Here is a 12823-nt window from a genome sequence, read left to right on the forward strand (position 1 = left end):
CCTCTGGGATCTCATGGGACCCCCATCTCCCCAAGCATTGGGTGTCTCCACTGTCCCCCAGGCGCGCATGTGGAGCACAGGACTCCTGTTCCTACAAGCATCGGAGGTCCCCTCTGTCCCGCAGGACCCTCGGAGTCCCCGTCCCCGCAGCCACCGCGGGGTCCGCACCGACCCCCGGGACACGTGACACGTGACCCCGCGGCGCGCCCTCTGGGGTCCCGCCCCCGAGACCACGCCCCTTTGTGAGCCACGCCCCTTTCACGACCCGCCCCTCCTGGGGCCACGCCCCATCCCGGGCGGGGCGGGGTGTGGCGATGGCGTCACGGCGTGTGACGTCACGGCGCTGTCATGGCCCCCCGGCGTCCCGCTGAGCTGTACCGGGCGCCGTTCCCGCTCTACACCGTCCGCCTGCACCCTCAGCGGCCCCTCGCGATCACCGCCGGCGGCGGCGGGGCCGCCAAGACCGGCATCCGCAATGGCGTGGTGCGCGGGGCTGGGGACGGGCGGGAGCTGCGGGCGTTGGGGGGCCCAGGTGTGGGGAGGGAGGCCTGAGCTGGGCGGGGGGTGCGGGGTTGGTTTGGGGGCCCGGAGGCGGGCGAGGTTGCGGGGCTGCCCGGCCTGGCCCGCATGGGGGCCCAGCGGGGTGTCCCCAGGCACCCACTCCCCAGAGGCCGGCGGGGGCCGTGGCTGAGCCCCCCCGGCCCCGCAGCACTTCCTGCAGCTGGAGCAGATCGGGGGGCAGCTCAGCGCGTCGCTGCTGCACTGCCACGACACCGAGACTCGCGCCACCATGACCATGGCGCTGGCCGGGGACGTCATCGCCGCCGGGCAGGACAACAGCTGCCACATCCTGCGCTTCAGCCTGCGGGAGCCCGAGGGCCCGGGCACGGCCGGGCGCGACGGTGAGACCCCGAGTCAGCGGGGGTTCGTGTGGGCACCTGCCCTGGAGGCTGAGGGGGGCCTGGGGGTGCTTTGGGGACGGGCACTACCCTGGACTTCCCCCTCATGCCTGCCCTGAGTGCCGTGGGGAGGTCTGGGTGGTGTTTGGGACATGAGGCATTCTGTGGACACCCCATGCCCCCCCTGATCCCCCTCCTCGCCTACCTGGGGTGCTCTGGGACAGGGTGTGGGGAGCTGGGGGCCTGTGGGGTGGCTTGGGGATGGGACACACCCCTGAACCTCTGCATGCCTGGCCTGGACCTGCCTCCCTGTGCCTGCCCTGACTGCGTGGGGAGCTCTGGGGATGGGACACTGCCCTGAAACCTCCCTGTGCCGTCCCTGGACCCCACCTTGTACCTCTCCTGGGTGCTGTGAGCAGGGTGTGGGGGGCTGGGGAGTGGTTTGGGGATGGACACTGCCCTGGACCCTTTCTTCTGTTTGCTCTGGGTGCCATGGGGCAGAGGCTGTGGGGTGCTTTGGCGATGGGGCTCAGTTGTGGACCCACCCTGGATCTCCCCCTTCCCTGCCCTGGGTGCTGTGGGAAAGGGTGTTAGGAGCTTGGGGGTGTTTTGGGGATGGGCAGTGCCCTGGAAATCCCCTGGGTCCATTCCTGTGCCCACCCTTGGTGCTTTGGGTGTGGGAGCTGCCCTGGACCTGCCCTGGGTGCTGCAGGACAGGGTGGGGGGCTGTGGGGCTGCGGGGCAGGGTGGGGGGCTGTGGGGTGCTGTGGGGCTGCGGGGCAGGGTGTGGGGCTGTGGGGGGCTGTGGGGCTGTGGGGTACTGTGGGGCTACAGGGCAGGGTGGGGGGCTGCGGCGTGCTGTGGGGCTGCGGCGTGCTGTGGGGCTGTGGCGTGCTGTGGGGCTGCGGGGTGCTGGGGGGCTGTGGGGGGCTGTGGGGCTGTGGGGCTGCAGGGCAGGGTGTGGGGCTGTGGGGGGCTGTGGGGCTGCAGGGCAGGGTGGGGGGCTGTGGGGGGCTGTGGGGCTGCAGGACAGGGTGTGGGGTTGTGGGGGGCTGTGGGGCTGCAGGGCAGGGTGTGGGGCTGTGGGGGGCTGTGGGGCTGCAGGACAGGGTGTGGGGCTGTGGGGGGCTGTGGGGCTGCAGGACAGGGTGTGGGGCTGTGGGGGGCTGTGGGGCTGTGGGGCTGCAGGGCAGGGTGGGGGGCTGTGGGGTACTGTGGGGCTGTGGGGCTGCAGGGCAGGGTGGGGGGCTGTGGGGCTGTGGGGTGCTGCGGGGTGTGGGGCTGTGGGGTGCTGGGGGGCTGTGGGGCTGCAGGACAGGGTGTGGGGCTGTGGGGTGCTGTGGGGGGCTGTGGGGCTGCAGGACAGCCACTGCCCTGCCCCCCGTGCCCCCCTGCCAGCCCCACGTCCCGGGCGCAGGCAGCGGGGACAAGGGGGCGCGGCGGCGACGCGGCACCGGCGGGGCGGCCCCGGGGGACGCTCAGGGCCGGGCCCGGGAGGTTCCCCGGGAGGTGCCCTGTGAGGTGAGGGTGGAGAGCCTGCACCGCGTGCGCACCGACTTCAGCCCCGACGCCCTGCAGAAGGCCGTGCGCTTCAGCAGCGATGGCGCCCTGCTCGCCACCGGCGGGGCCGACGGCTTCCTGCGCCTCTGGGAGGTGGGCACGGGGAGCCAGGACGGGCAGAGGGCACGGGGAGCGGGGTTGGGCATGGGGGCACGGGGAGCGGGGTTGGGCATGGGGGAGCGGAGTTGGGCACCGGAGAGCCAGGGCAGGCACAGGAAGCTGGGGGGACATGGGACATGGCCCACCTGAGGTGGGCACGGGGAGCAGAGGCTGGCGTTGCTGTGACGGTGCCAGCGTGTGTCAGGCAGAGGGGGCTGGATCAGCAACACTTCCCTAACTCTGCTTCCCCCCAACACCTGCCTGGGGCTGCAACGGGGCCCGGCCCCTGCCCAGCGCCCACACCGGCTCTGCCCCTGCAGTTCCCCAGCATGAAGAAGATGCTGGAGTTCAAAGCCCACGATGGGGAGATCGAGGACATTGCACTCAGCCCTGACAACAAGGTGGGTATTAGGCAGCCCTGTGACCCACTGGCCCCACAGAAGAGCAGCCTCTGACTCCTGTGCCCTGTGTGGCAGGTGGTGACAGCAGGGAGGGACTTCCAGTGCTGCGTGTGGCAGCAGGACCAGCTGGTGACGGGGCTGCGCTGGCACGAGAACCTGCCCGGCATCCCGGAGAAGGCCTATCGCTACCAGGCCTGCCGGTGAGGGCTGGGGATGGACCACGAGGGCTGGAGCTGGGACAGGGGGCTGGGAATGGGCAACCAGAGCTGGGGAGGGGCTACCCCCAGCTGCTGCCTTGTACTGAACTCTGTCTGTCTCAGGTCTGCAGCAAGGGGTCTGGGGCCGGGTTTGGGTCGAGAGGTGCAATGGGGAGGGGGCCCCATGCCCCCCATGCCCCATGCCCCCTTTTCCCCTGCGCAGGTTTGGGGCAGTGGAGGACAGTGCTGGGGCACTGCGGCTCTACACAGTGCAGGTGCCCCACAAGCGGGAGCGCCGGCCCCCGCCCTGCTACCTGACCAAGTGGGACGGGAAGAGCTTCCTGCCTCTGCTGACGCGGCCCTGTGGCTCTGAGGTCATCTCTTGCCTCTCCATCAGGTACCCTGGGGCCGGTGGGAGTGGGGTGGGGGCCATGACAGCCCCAACTCACTGCTCTCCCCCTGCAGTGATTCGGGCACCTTCCTGGGGCTGGGCACGGTGACGGGCTCCGTGGCCATCCACATTGCCTTCTCTCTGCAGGTGAGCTGGGGCAGGGGGTGTGGGGCAGCTCCTGTGCCCCATGCCCGGCCCCTCACCCCATTTGTTCCTACCAGAGGCTGTACTATGTGAAGGAGGCCCACGGCATCGTGGTGACTGATGTGGCCTTTGTCCCTGAGAGCCAGCCTGGACAGGATCTGCTGGGCAGCCACGAGGCTGCCCTGCTCAGTGTGGCCGTGGACAGTCGCTGCAAGCTGCACTTGCTGCCCACCCGCCGTACGTGCTGGGGCTGCCGGGGGGCTGAGGTGGGGGGCTGGGGTCCCTCTGCACCCCCTCACTCCTCTCTGCCCCGCAGGCTCCCTCCCAGTCTGGCTGCTGCTGCTGCTCTGTGCCGGGCTCATCGTGGCCACCATTCTGCTGCTGCAGCTCGCCTTCCCGGGCTTCCTGTAGCCCTGCAGCCCCCCGAGGGACTCCTCGGCCTTGACCCACTCCACACAGACTGTGAAACAGAAAAGGGACCAGCCTCGGCCTCACCACCCCCGCTGGCATTCGGGGAGTGCACGAGGGTCTGGGGAGCCGCCCAGGCCCGGCCTGGCGGGGTTGTGCTGGCAGCGGTGCAGGGCTGGCCCTGGGACAGGGGGCCCTGCCAGACACGGGGGTCCCCTGCCCCAGAAGGATGGGGTCCTGCCAGCCCCCTGCCCCACAATGGCCATTAAACTGGAGCATGAAGACAGTGCTGTGTCTGTGCCTGGGGAACGAGGCTGGAGCTGGGGGTGTTGCACTGGTGGCACTCGAACCGGAGTGTGTACCCGGGGGGTGGGCCTGGCCGTGCCCTCGGGGCTCATCCTGGAGCCCCCCACAGCCAGTGGGGGCTGTGGATATACACGCACTTGCTGACCCAGGCCCTGGGTAATGCTGGTGTGGGAGGCCGGGGGTTGGTGCTGGGCTGTCCCGGCCCTACCTGGTGCCATGGGGGTTTGGGGGGTCTCACCCACCAGAATGGCTGTGCCCCTGCCGTGACCACGCCCCCACCCCCCGGCCCCGCTCAGCCCTGCCCCGATTTAGAGATGCCGGTCCCGGTTGCCGCCGGCGCTGCCCCGGGACGTCCCTTTGGGGCCGAACCCTCCCGAGCAGGGCAGGGCTCGGGGCGGGCGGGGCCGCTCCCGGGCCCGGTGGCGGGGCCGGGACGTGGCGGCTACGTGGCCCCGAGGAGGAGCGGGCGGCACCGAGACGCGAACAGGGCTGTGTGAGTGGGTACCGGGCTGGAGGTGTTGAGGAGGGGCGTGCACCGGGGTGTGCACCGGGTCACCAGCGCCGGCCGGTGCCACGCGTGCCGCGTTCCCTGCCCTGTCCCGCGCAACTCTCCGGTCCGTGCCCGCCTGTCCCCGCCGCGCTGGGACCGGGGCACCTCCCGACACCTCCCAGTGCCGGTTTCCCACGGCCCCGGGCCCCGACCCGCCCCTCTCGTTCCGCTACAGCCCGAGATCGGGGGATGAGGAGCAAGCCGGTAACCCTGACCCTGCTGCTGCTGCTGCTGGGGCCGCCGGGGCGAGCCGCGCCCAGGGCGGGGGGGCACAGGTATGAGGTGTAGGTTTGGGGGCACAGGGTGGGGCTCAGGAGTGGGGTGACATCGTAAAGGACAGGCAGAGATGTGGGGGTTTATACGGGTGCAGGGGCACAGGTGTGAGTGGGGTGCCTGGGAGCAGGTGGGCACTGGGGCATAGGGGGAGCACGGGTATGAAGAAGGTGCAGGTGGGGGGCGTGGGCAGGGCACGGGGCTGTGGGTGGGCACAGGGGGCGGGAGATGCACGGTGAGGGCTGGGACTTTGGGGAGCCCATGAGTAGAGGAATGTCAGGCCAGGGCGAGCAGCCCCCCCAGGGGCACAGGTGACCCCCCTCTCCTGGCCAGGCCTGAGCCCTCCGCGGCCACAATCCCGGATGTGTATCCTGACCCGCTGAGCCCAGAGTCGCTGGCGCTGCCGTAAGTCCCTGCCCTGGGCAGTCCCACAGCACCGGGACCCCCGCCCCGGCCCCGGGCTGCGCATGAGGGGTGGGTGGGGGGCCCGGGGCTGCCCATGAGGGATGGGTGGGGGGCTCGAGGCTGCCCATGGGGGGTGGGTGGAGAGCCCGGGGCTGCCCGTGGGACAGGGAGGGCCGTGGGGCAGGGCCAGCATTGCCCACCCCCAACCCTGCTCCCTCCAGGCTGCTGCAGAGAGCGGTGCAGAGCCTGGGCCTGCCAGGGCAGGACGTGGAGGCCATGACATGGGAGCAGGGTAAGGCCATGGGGTAAGATGGGGGGCTGAGGGGTTGGTGGGGTCAAGGACTCTGGCCCCATGGTGCCCCTGTGCCCCACAGCCTTGCTCTACCTCGTTGTGCTCCATGACCACGACCGGAGTGGGCGCCTGGATGGGCTGGAGCTGCTGCAGCTGCTGGGCACAGTGCTGGCACAGGCTGGGGGGCACCCAGACCCTGACATGGTGGGTCCCATGGGGATGGTCTCTCATGTCCCCCAGAGTCCCTGGGCCAGGTTCTCACCCTGTCACCCATCTCTGCAGGTAGCTGTTCTGGTGGACCGAGCCCTGGCAAGGCAGGACCTCAATGGGGACGGGCTTCTGGACCCCCATGAGCTGTTGGACCCCCCCAAGCTTCTCTCACCTGAGCGGGATCAGGGACCCCTGAGGCAGTCCCCACCAAAGCCACAGGCAGGGCTTGGGGCTGTGCCTGAGGAGGCCACAGAGATGCCCAGGGGGAACCTGGGGTTGAGCAGCCCAGAGCAGGCAGCCCCTGTGCCTGGAGCTGCCCAGGCTGAAGCTGCTGAGGATGCAGACAGGGAGGAGGATGAAAACTCCAAGGTGGAATCTCCCAATGTTGAGGCCATGGAGGCAGAAGAGGCCCCTGAGGCTGAAGCCTCCCATACTTCTGCCATAAAGGAAGCAGCCCCTGAGGATGAAGCCCCCCATACTTATTCCACAGAGGAAGAAGCCCCTGAGGGGGAGGCAGCCCCAGCATGGAGGGACTCTGAGGAAGGGTAAGCGGTGGGGGCTTGTGGGCAGAGTTGTGTGGGGCAATGCCCTGGCTGCTTCCTGACCTGCTCAGCGCCCAGAGTGGTGGGGGATCCCACCCTGTGTCTGGGCTCAGGGGCCACGGGGCCATGGTTATGGGTCTTCCTTGTAAAACATTGGACGGAGAAATAGAGGCACTGCCAGTGGCCTTGGCTGTGGTCAGTGCACCCCTGGGGCAGCAGGACCCCAGCCAGGGCAAGTGGGGCACAGGTGTGGTGTGTGGAACTTTATTGGGGGGGATGCTGAGTGCAGTGGAGGTGTGGTGTGTCTGGAGTGTGCGGGGGTCTCCAGGCACAGGCTCAGACAAGGCCATCGAAGCCCTGGATGCCACACTTCCTGCCAGCAATCCGGCAGCCGAAGGTGAGGGCGTCCTGCAGGGTCCTCCCTGGGGACAGGGCCCAGGGTGAGATGTGGCCAAGTGGTGTCTGCAGCACAGCTGTGCCATGGCCGTGCCAGACTGAGCCATGGCCATGCTGTGGCCGTGCTGTGTCCATGCCCACCTTCTGCGAGCGCGAAGATGACGGCGGCGTTGAAGGTGTCGCCGGCCCCCAGTGTGTCCACGAGGGTCTCTGGGGGGAAGGCGTCCGAGTGCACCAGCTCCCCATCGGGCCCTATGGCATCGGCCCCCTTCTCGGCCCAGGCGCAGATCAGTGTGGCCCTAAGGGGCAGTGAGGTGGGTGTGGGGCACATCGTGCACCCCCCAGACCCCCAGCCCCCCGTGCACCCCTCATACCCCCTCTGGATGTGCCCCCGCAGCCCCCGCAGGGCCTCGGGGGCCGAGTGGTACCCGAAGTGCTGGGCCAGGTCCTTGCTGATGAACACCTGTGGGACAGGAGCGGAGGCGGGGAGTGGACCCGGCTCCCCCAGGCAGGTGGCGCCCCAACCACATCCCCAGACCCCAATCACACCCCTAGACCCCACCCGTGACCCCAGAGTCTGAGTGCACCCCCAGACCCCTTCCACACCCTCAGTCCCTGACTGCACCCCCAGACCCCCCCACCGCACCCCCTGAGCCCCGACCAGGAACCCCAATTTGCCCCGGCCCCGCCCCCGCACCACTTGGCCCCGCCCCATCAGCGGCAGCAGCTCCTCCCGCGGCTTCTCCAGCTCCACCGAAATCCGGACCCGCTTCTCCGGCGCCGCCGCCCGGTTGTGCCGCTCCACTCGCTCCAGCATCGCCCCCTGCTCCGCCGCGTTCCGGGCCTGCGGGCACGGGCATGGCTCCGCCACCGCCGGGGCACTGCCAGCCCCGGGGGGCCTCCCAAACCCGAGATGCTCCCCCGTCTTGGCGGTGCTCCCCAGTCTCAGGTACCCCCCTAGCTCCGGGCTCACCCACACCCCCGAGGGTCCCTCCAGCCCGGGATGTTCCCCCAAACCTGGGCTCACCTCGAAGTGGATCCACTTGTACTGGGAGAGGTCGACTCGCTCGAAGTCGCGGGCTGTCACATCGGGCAGGTTCCTGCGGGACGGGCGCCAGGTGGGGCGGGGGACCCCCAGCCTGGCACGCAGCCGAGGGCGAAGGGCAGTGCCAGGGGCTGTGGAGGGCCCCACACTGCCGGGACAGAGGTCCCCGTGTTGGCAGTGCCTGGGTGAATCATTAATGATGGCGACTGGGACACTGAGCTGGACTCGAAGGGCAGTGCAGCGGTGGCCAGGCTGGGGCCGGGGTTCAGCGACGCCGACAGCGCCTGACCCTTCGGCACGGCCAAGCGAGCACTGGCTCGGCACCCGGCAGCCGCCGTGCCCTGCGCCGTGTCCCCGTGGGGCCGTGCCGGCTGCCCCGTGCCCCAGAACGTGTGGCTGTGTGGGGATGTCCCCGCCCATGCCGGCGGCGGCGCAGGAGGCGATCGGGGGGGCTGAGGAGACCACGGGCGGGATTATGGGGAGTCGCCCCATCAGGCCCACGGGCCCCCCGACAGGCATTGGGAGGGGCCGGTGCCCCCAAGCTGGCACAGCCCGGCGCCGCCCGCGGGTGCCGCGGCCCTTACGTGTCGTGCAGGACGATGGTGCGGGAGCCGCTGGAGGCGTTGACGAGGCAGCAGGCGCAGGGCACGGCCCCGCGGGGCTGCCAGGCCACGTGTGTCGTGTCCACCCCGCGGCGCTGGAAATCCGCCGCGATGAAGCTTTGGGGGACACAGAGCGGGGTTAGGGGCGCCTCGCACGCCCGGGCGGGCGGGACGGCGCGGGGGCCCCGGCGGGCTCCGGTGGTGGCGGCGGAGGCGGGAGGGCAGGCGGGGCTGCCGGTGGCACTGACGCGGAGGGGCCAGTGCAGGGTCAGGGCGGGTCTGGCCCGTGTCCAGTGCCGGGGGTCCCCGCACCCCACTTACTCGGCGATGGGGCCGGGGGCCAGCGAGCCCATGAAGGCGCAGGGGGCTCCCAGCAGCGCCAGCACCGTGCAGGAGTTGGAGGCGTTCCCGCCCCGCTGCCACCGCTGCGACACGCACCTGCGGAGGGAGGACGGGCGGGGGGCTGCGGTGGGCGCGGGGCCGGGCTGGGGGCACCAGCAGAGCCCGGCGGAGCCCCCGCCTTGGCGGTACCTGGTGTCGGAGTCCTCGACCGGGAAAGTCTCCACAACGCTGATGATGTCCAGACACACCAACCCCACGCACAGGATCCGCCGCTCTCCCGTGGCGCCGCCCGCCGCCATTCCGGACATCCGCGGGGGGACCGGGAACGGCACCGGGACCGGGAACCGCACCGGGACCGGGAACCGGCACGGCCCCGGCACCACCAGCCTGGTCACGCCCCCGACCGCGCCCCCCCCTCCTGCCGCCAATCAGCGCCCGCCCCACGCCAGGCCCGCGGTGTGCGGGAGATGGGGGGGCGCGGCCGTGCGGGACACGAACCCAGACACGCCCCCGCACAGAAGGGGACAGCGGGGGAGCATGGACACACCTGAGCACGGACACACCTGAGCACAGACACACCTGAGCACGGACACACATGGGGACAGACACACCTGAGCACAGACACACCTGAGCACGGACACACATGGGCACAGACACACCTGAGCACAGACACACCTGAGCACGGACACACCTGAGCACGGACACACCTGAGCACGGACACACATGAGCACAGACACACCTGAGCACGGACACACCTGAGCACGGACACACATGAGCACGGACACACCTGAGCACGGACACACCTGAGCACAGTCACACATGAGCACGGACACACATGAGCACGGACACACATGAGCACAGACACACCTGAGCACAGACACACCTGAGCACGGACACACCTGAGCACGGACACACATGAGCACAGACACACCTGAGCACAGACACACCTGAGCACAGACACACATGAGCACGGACACACCTGAGCACAGGCACACATGGGGACAGACACACCTGAGCACAGGCACACATGAGCACAGACACACATGGGGACAGACACACATGAGCACAGGCACACATGAGCACGGACACACATGGGGACAGACACACATGAGCACAGACACACCTGAGCACGGACACACCTGAGCACGGACACACCTGAGCACGGACACACATGAGCACAGACACACATGGGGACAGACACACCTGAGCACAGACACACCTGAGCACAGACACACCTGAGCACGGACACACCTGAGCACAGACACACCGTGCACATACACACCCCACCCTGTACACACGAACATGTGCACCCCCTTCATGAGCACTGGCACAGGGACATGGACACACCTCATGTGGGCAGACGGAGAAGGGCAAGTGGACACGGACACGGATATTGAGGAGCACATTCAGTGGCAGCAGCTCGTGGGTAGCTGCAGGCTGAGCTCTTGGTGGGAGGTCCCGGCGAGGGGCCGGGACCTGCCGACCCTTCACACAACTAAGGACCTGAGGACTTGTGGTCCAGCCAGGGGGGGACACTCCAGAACAGCAGGGCCTGAGGATTCCAGACTTTCCGATGTTCAGACTGTGAGGGGATAAAAGCCCAGGTGTTCCTTTGCTCGAGGTCCCTCCTTAGAAGCATCAGATGAGGCTGATATTTTGTTATTTAGTTATTGCACCAAGATTAAATTATTTTAAGGATTGAGGCATCTGAACCTCTGTGATGGAAAACCTGGGGACAAGCTGGTGAAAGGAACTGGTCTGACTGGGGCAGTGTGGGGGGAGCAGCTGTAAAGGGGCCACAGTCCCAGCTCAGGTGGGGCAGGTGTGGCTGCTGGAGTAGCTCTGGGATGGTCAGACAAGTTTCTTTAACAGTTTGGTGACCCAGGTGTGACCCTGAGCCACTCCCTTTGGAGCATCCCTGCTCCAAATCCCCACCTGCCAGCACCGGTTGAGCTCACCTCGATATTTGGAGCAGGGAGGAGCCAAAAGTGAGTGTTAAAATTCCCTGAGCAGACTCAGTATCAGTGATCAGGGTCTGTTACTAAATTGCTCCAATCCTCTCAGTCTCTCAGTGGGTGCAACATTTTGGTACAGTCTGGGGAGTTCGGGCAGTGGGTCCAGTGTGGGAGTGTGGCCTGAGCGGTGTGAGGGGAAAGGCAGGGTCTGGGGTCTCTCCCAAAGCGTGCAGGGAACTGGGGGTCCCTCGTAAGCCATGCAGGGATTTGAAGCTAAGAGGAGTTTATGACTATTTTTAGCACATCCAACATAGCAAAGGGGACAGTCTTGGCCAAGGTTGTGCAATTGGGAACATTGGGGATGATCTGAGACTTCACTGACCTTGGGAGTGAGAGAAAAGGCTGGCGGAGTTGTCGAAGCATTTGACAAGATTAAGAGGGAAACTGTTTAAACCCCTGGGCTTTGTCCTGTGCTATAGACAGCGTTTGAGGTCTGGTGATTCCTTCAAGGCACCTTAAGAGTTTCTTTTGCAGCTACCGAAGGAGCAGTTGGTGCCCAGACACCGTGAGTGGAGCACAAACACCTGCAGAAGGAGCTGGTCACTCCGGGTCACTGTTATGTGCACATGGGATCTCCTCAAAAAGAGGGATCCAGGTGAAACAGGGACAAAATTACAGCACATTTTTAACTATGTTCATTGTGACTTTGCAAAAAGTAACTAGTAGCAGACAAAGTAAGAGACTTAGCGTGCCTTGAATGTGGACAAGTGAGATAAAAGAGGGATTAGAGACTTGCTTGAATAAAAGACTGATGAGAGAAGCCTGTTTAGCATCTTCATCAGCACAGTAAGAGGGTGGAACCCTGGCTGGAGGAGTAGAAGGGAGTACTGTTTAAAATTATATTATCTTATATAATGTTCTTATATTACAAAACATATGTAAACCTAATGAGTGCCTATAATAGATAATATTTGAAGCCACCTTGTGTGTTATATTGTAGTTTCCTCTTAATTTTCTCTTTTCTGTATAAATACATGTAGTTAGTTTCAGCATAAACCTGGTTTGGGGTTTTTTTTTACCTCTCTCTCTTTTTTCCCCTTGGCTGGTTGGGGGGAGGAGGAACCCTCTTCCCTCTGTCCTGGACAGGTGGTGTTTTGCCAGCTCAACCCAGGACACACCTGTATAAAGATCACCTGATTTTTGTACACAGCAGACACGTACATCAGAGCATGAACCCCCTGCAGGTCTCCAGCTCTGGCCAAGCTGTAATAAAATTGTGCTTTACCATCAATCTGTATCTGTTTGTATCTGTTTGAAGGAGTTGCTGGGGTATGAAGATGAAATCCCACACCAGAAGCAGGTTCTCCAGAGAATGAACATCAGCTGAGGTGCTGCTTTGGTTTAGTGTGTGTATGAGACCCTGTGCTTGTAATGGTGGTAATTCTGTGAGTGCTTCTAAACATATTTCTAAAAGCACAGTTTCCTCCACGTACATTCTGTTGGGTAAGTGGGTGGGGACATGCAAAAGAATGGGGAGAACTGTTGCAGTTGTTCTGGAAGAATTGCTGTGTTCTGTCCATAAGTGGAGGCATCCCCTGGGCCTGGTTTGCTGCTCAGGCACAGCAGGAGGAAACCACTACTTTTCAAGTTAATGTTATTTATATTAACTTGGGAGAAATGGTTTCATTTCCTTTCAGGAGGATGATCTGCAGAGTCCTGCCTGAGCAGGAAAGGGGTTCTGGTGCCCAATGATTTGTGTGGCCCCTTCAGGGAGAAGGGAAGGAAAAAGCTTTGATACTTTTTTAA

General features: G+C 65.6%; 3 protein-coding genes across 3 annotated transcripts; 2 read left to right on the top strand and 1 right to left on the bottom strand.

The window, feature by feature from the left end:
- Positions 1 to 294: 294 nt before the first annotated feature.
- Positions 295 to 4399, top strand: PREB (prolactin regulatory element binding). The gene is made up of 9 exons (XM_071548128.1): positions 295 to 483; positions 710 to 902; positions 2317 to 2552; positions 2879 to 2959; positions 3035 to 3159; positions 3380 to 3553; positions 3622 to 3694; positions 3769 to 3928; positions 4008 to 4399. Exons 1-9 carry the CDS (start codon positions 349 to 351, stop codon positions 4100 to 4102), a joined length of 1272 nt encoding a protein of 423 aa, XP_071404229.1. The 5' UTR covers positions 295 to 348; the 3' UTR covers positions 4103 to 4399.
- A 435-nt stretch (positions 4400 to 4834) lies between these two features.
- On the top strand, positions 4835 to 6927 carry CGREF1 (cell growth regulator with EF-hand domain 1). Its single transcript, XM_071548129.1, has 6 exons — positions 4835 to 4898; positions 5131 to 5230; positions 5562 to 5633; positions 5855 to 5925; positions 6008 to 6129; positions 6208 to 6927. Exons 2-6 carry the CDS (start codon positions 5145 to 5147, stop codon positions 6682 to 6684), a joined length of 828 nt encoding a protein of 275 aa, XP_071404230.1. The 5' UTR covers positions 4835 to 4898; positions 5131 to 5144; the 3' UTR covers positions 6685 to 6927.
- Positions 6928 to 9361, bottom strand: KHK (ketohexokinase). The gene is made up of 8 exons (XM_071582044.1): positions 9252 to 9361; positions 9042 to 9158; positions 8703 to 8837; positions 8101 to 8173; positions 7771 to 7917; positions 7448 to 7536; positions 7215 to 7372; positions 6928 to 7099 (listed from the first exon to the last, which is right to left on the bottom strand). The coding sequence occupies exons 1-8, from the start codon at positions 9359 to 9361 to the stop codon at positions 7014 to 7016; spliced, it is 915 nt and encodes a 304-aa protein (XP_071438145.1). The 3' UTR covers positions 6928 to 7013.
- Between the last annotated feature and the right edge of the window lie 3462 nt (positions 9362 to 12823).

Source organism: Pithys albifrons, chromosome 2, assembly GCF_047495875.1.
Source record: "Pithys albifrons albifrons isolate INPA30051 chromosome 2, PitAlb_v1, whole genome shotgun sequence".
Classification (NCBI taxonomy): Eukaryota; Metazoa; Chordata; class Aves; order Passeriformes; family Thamnophilidae; genus Pithys; species Pithys albifrons.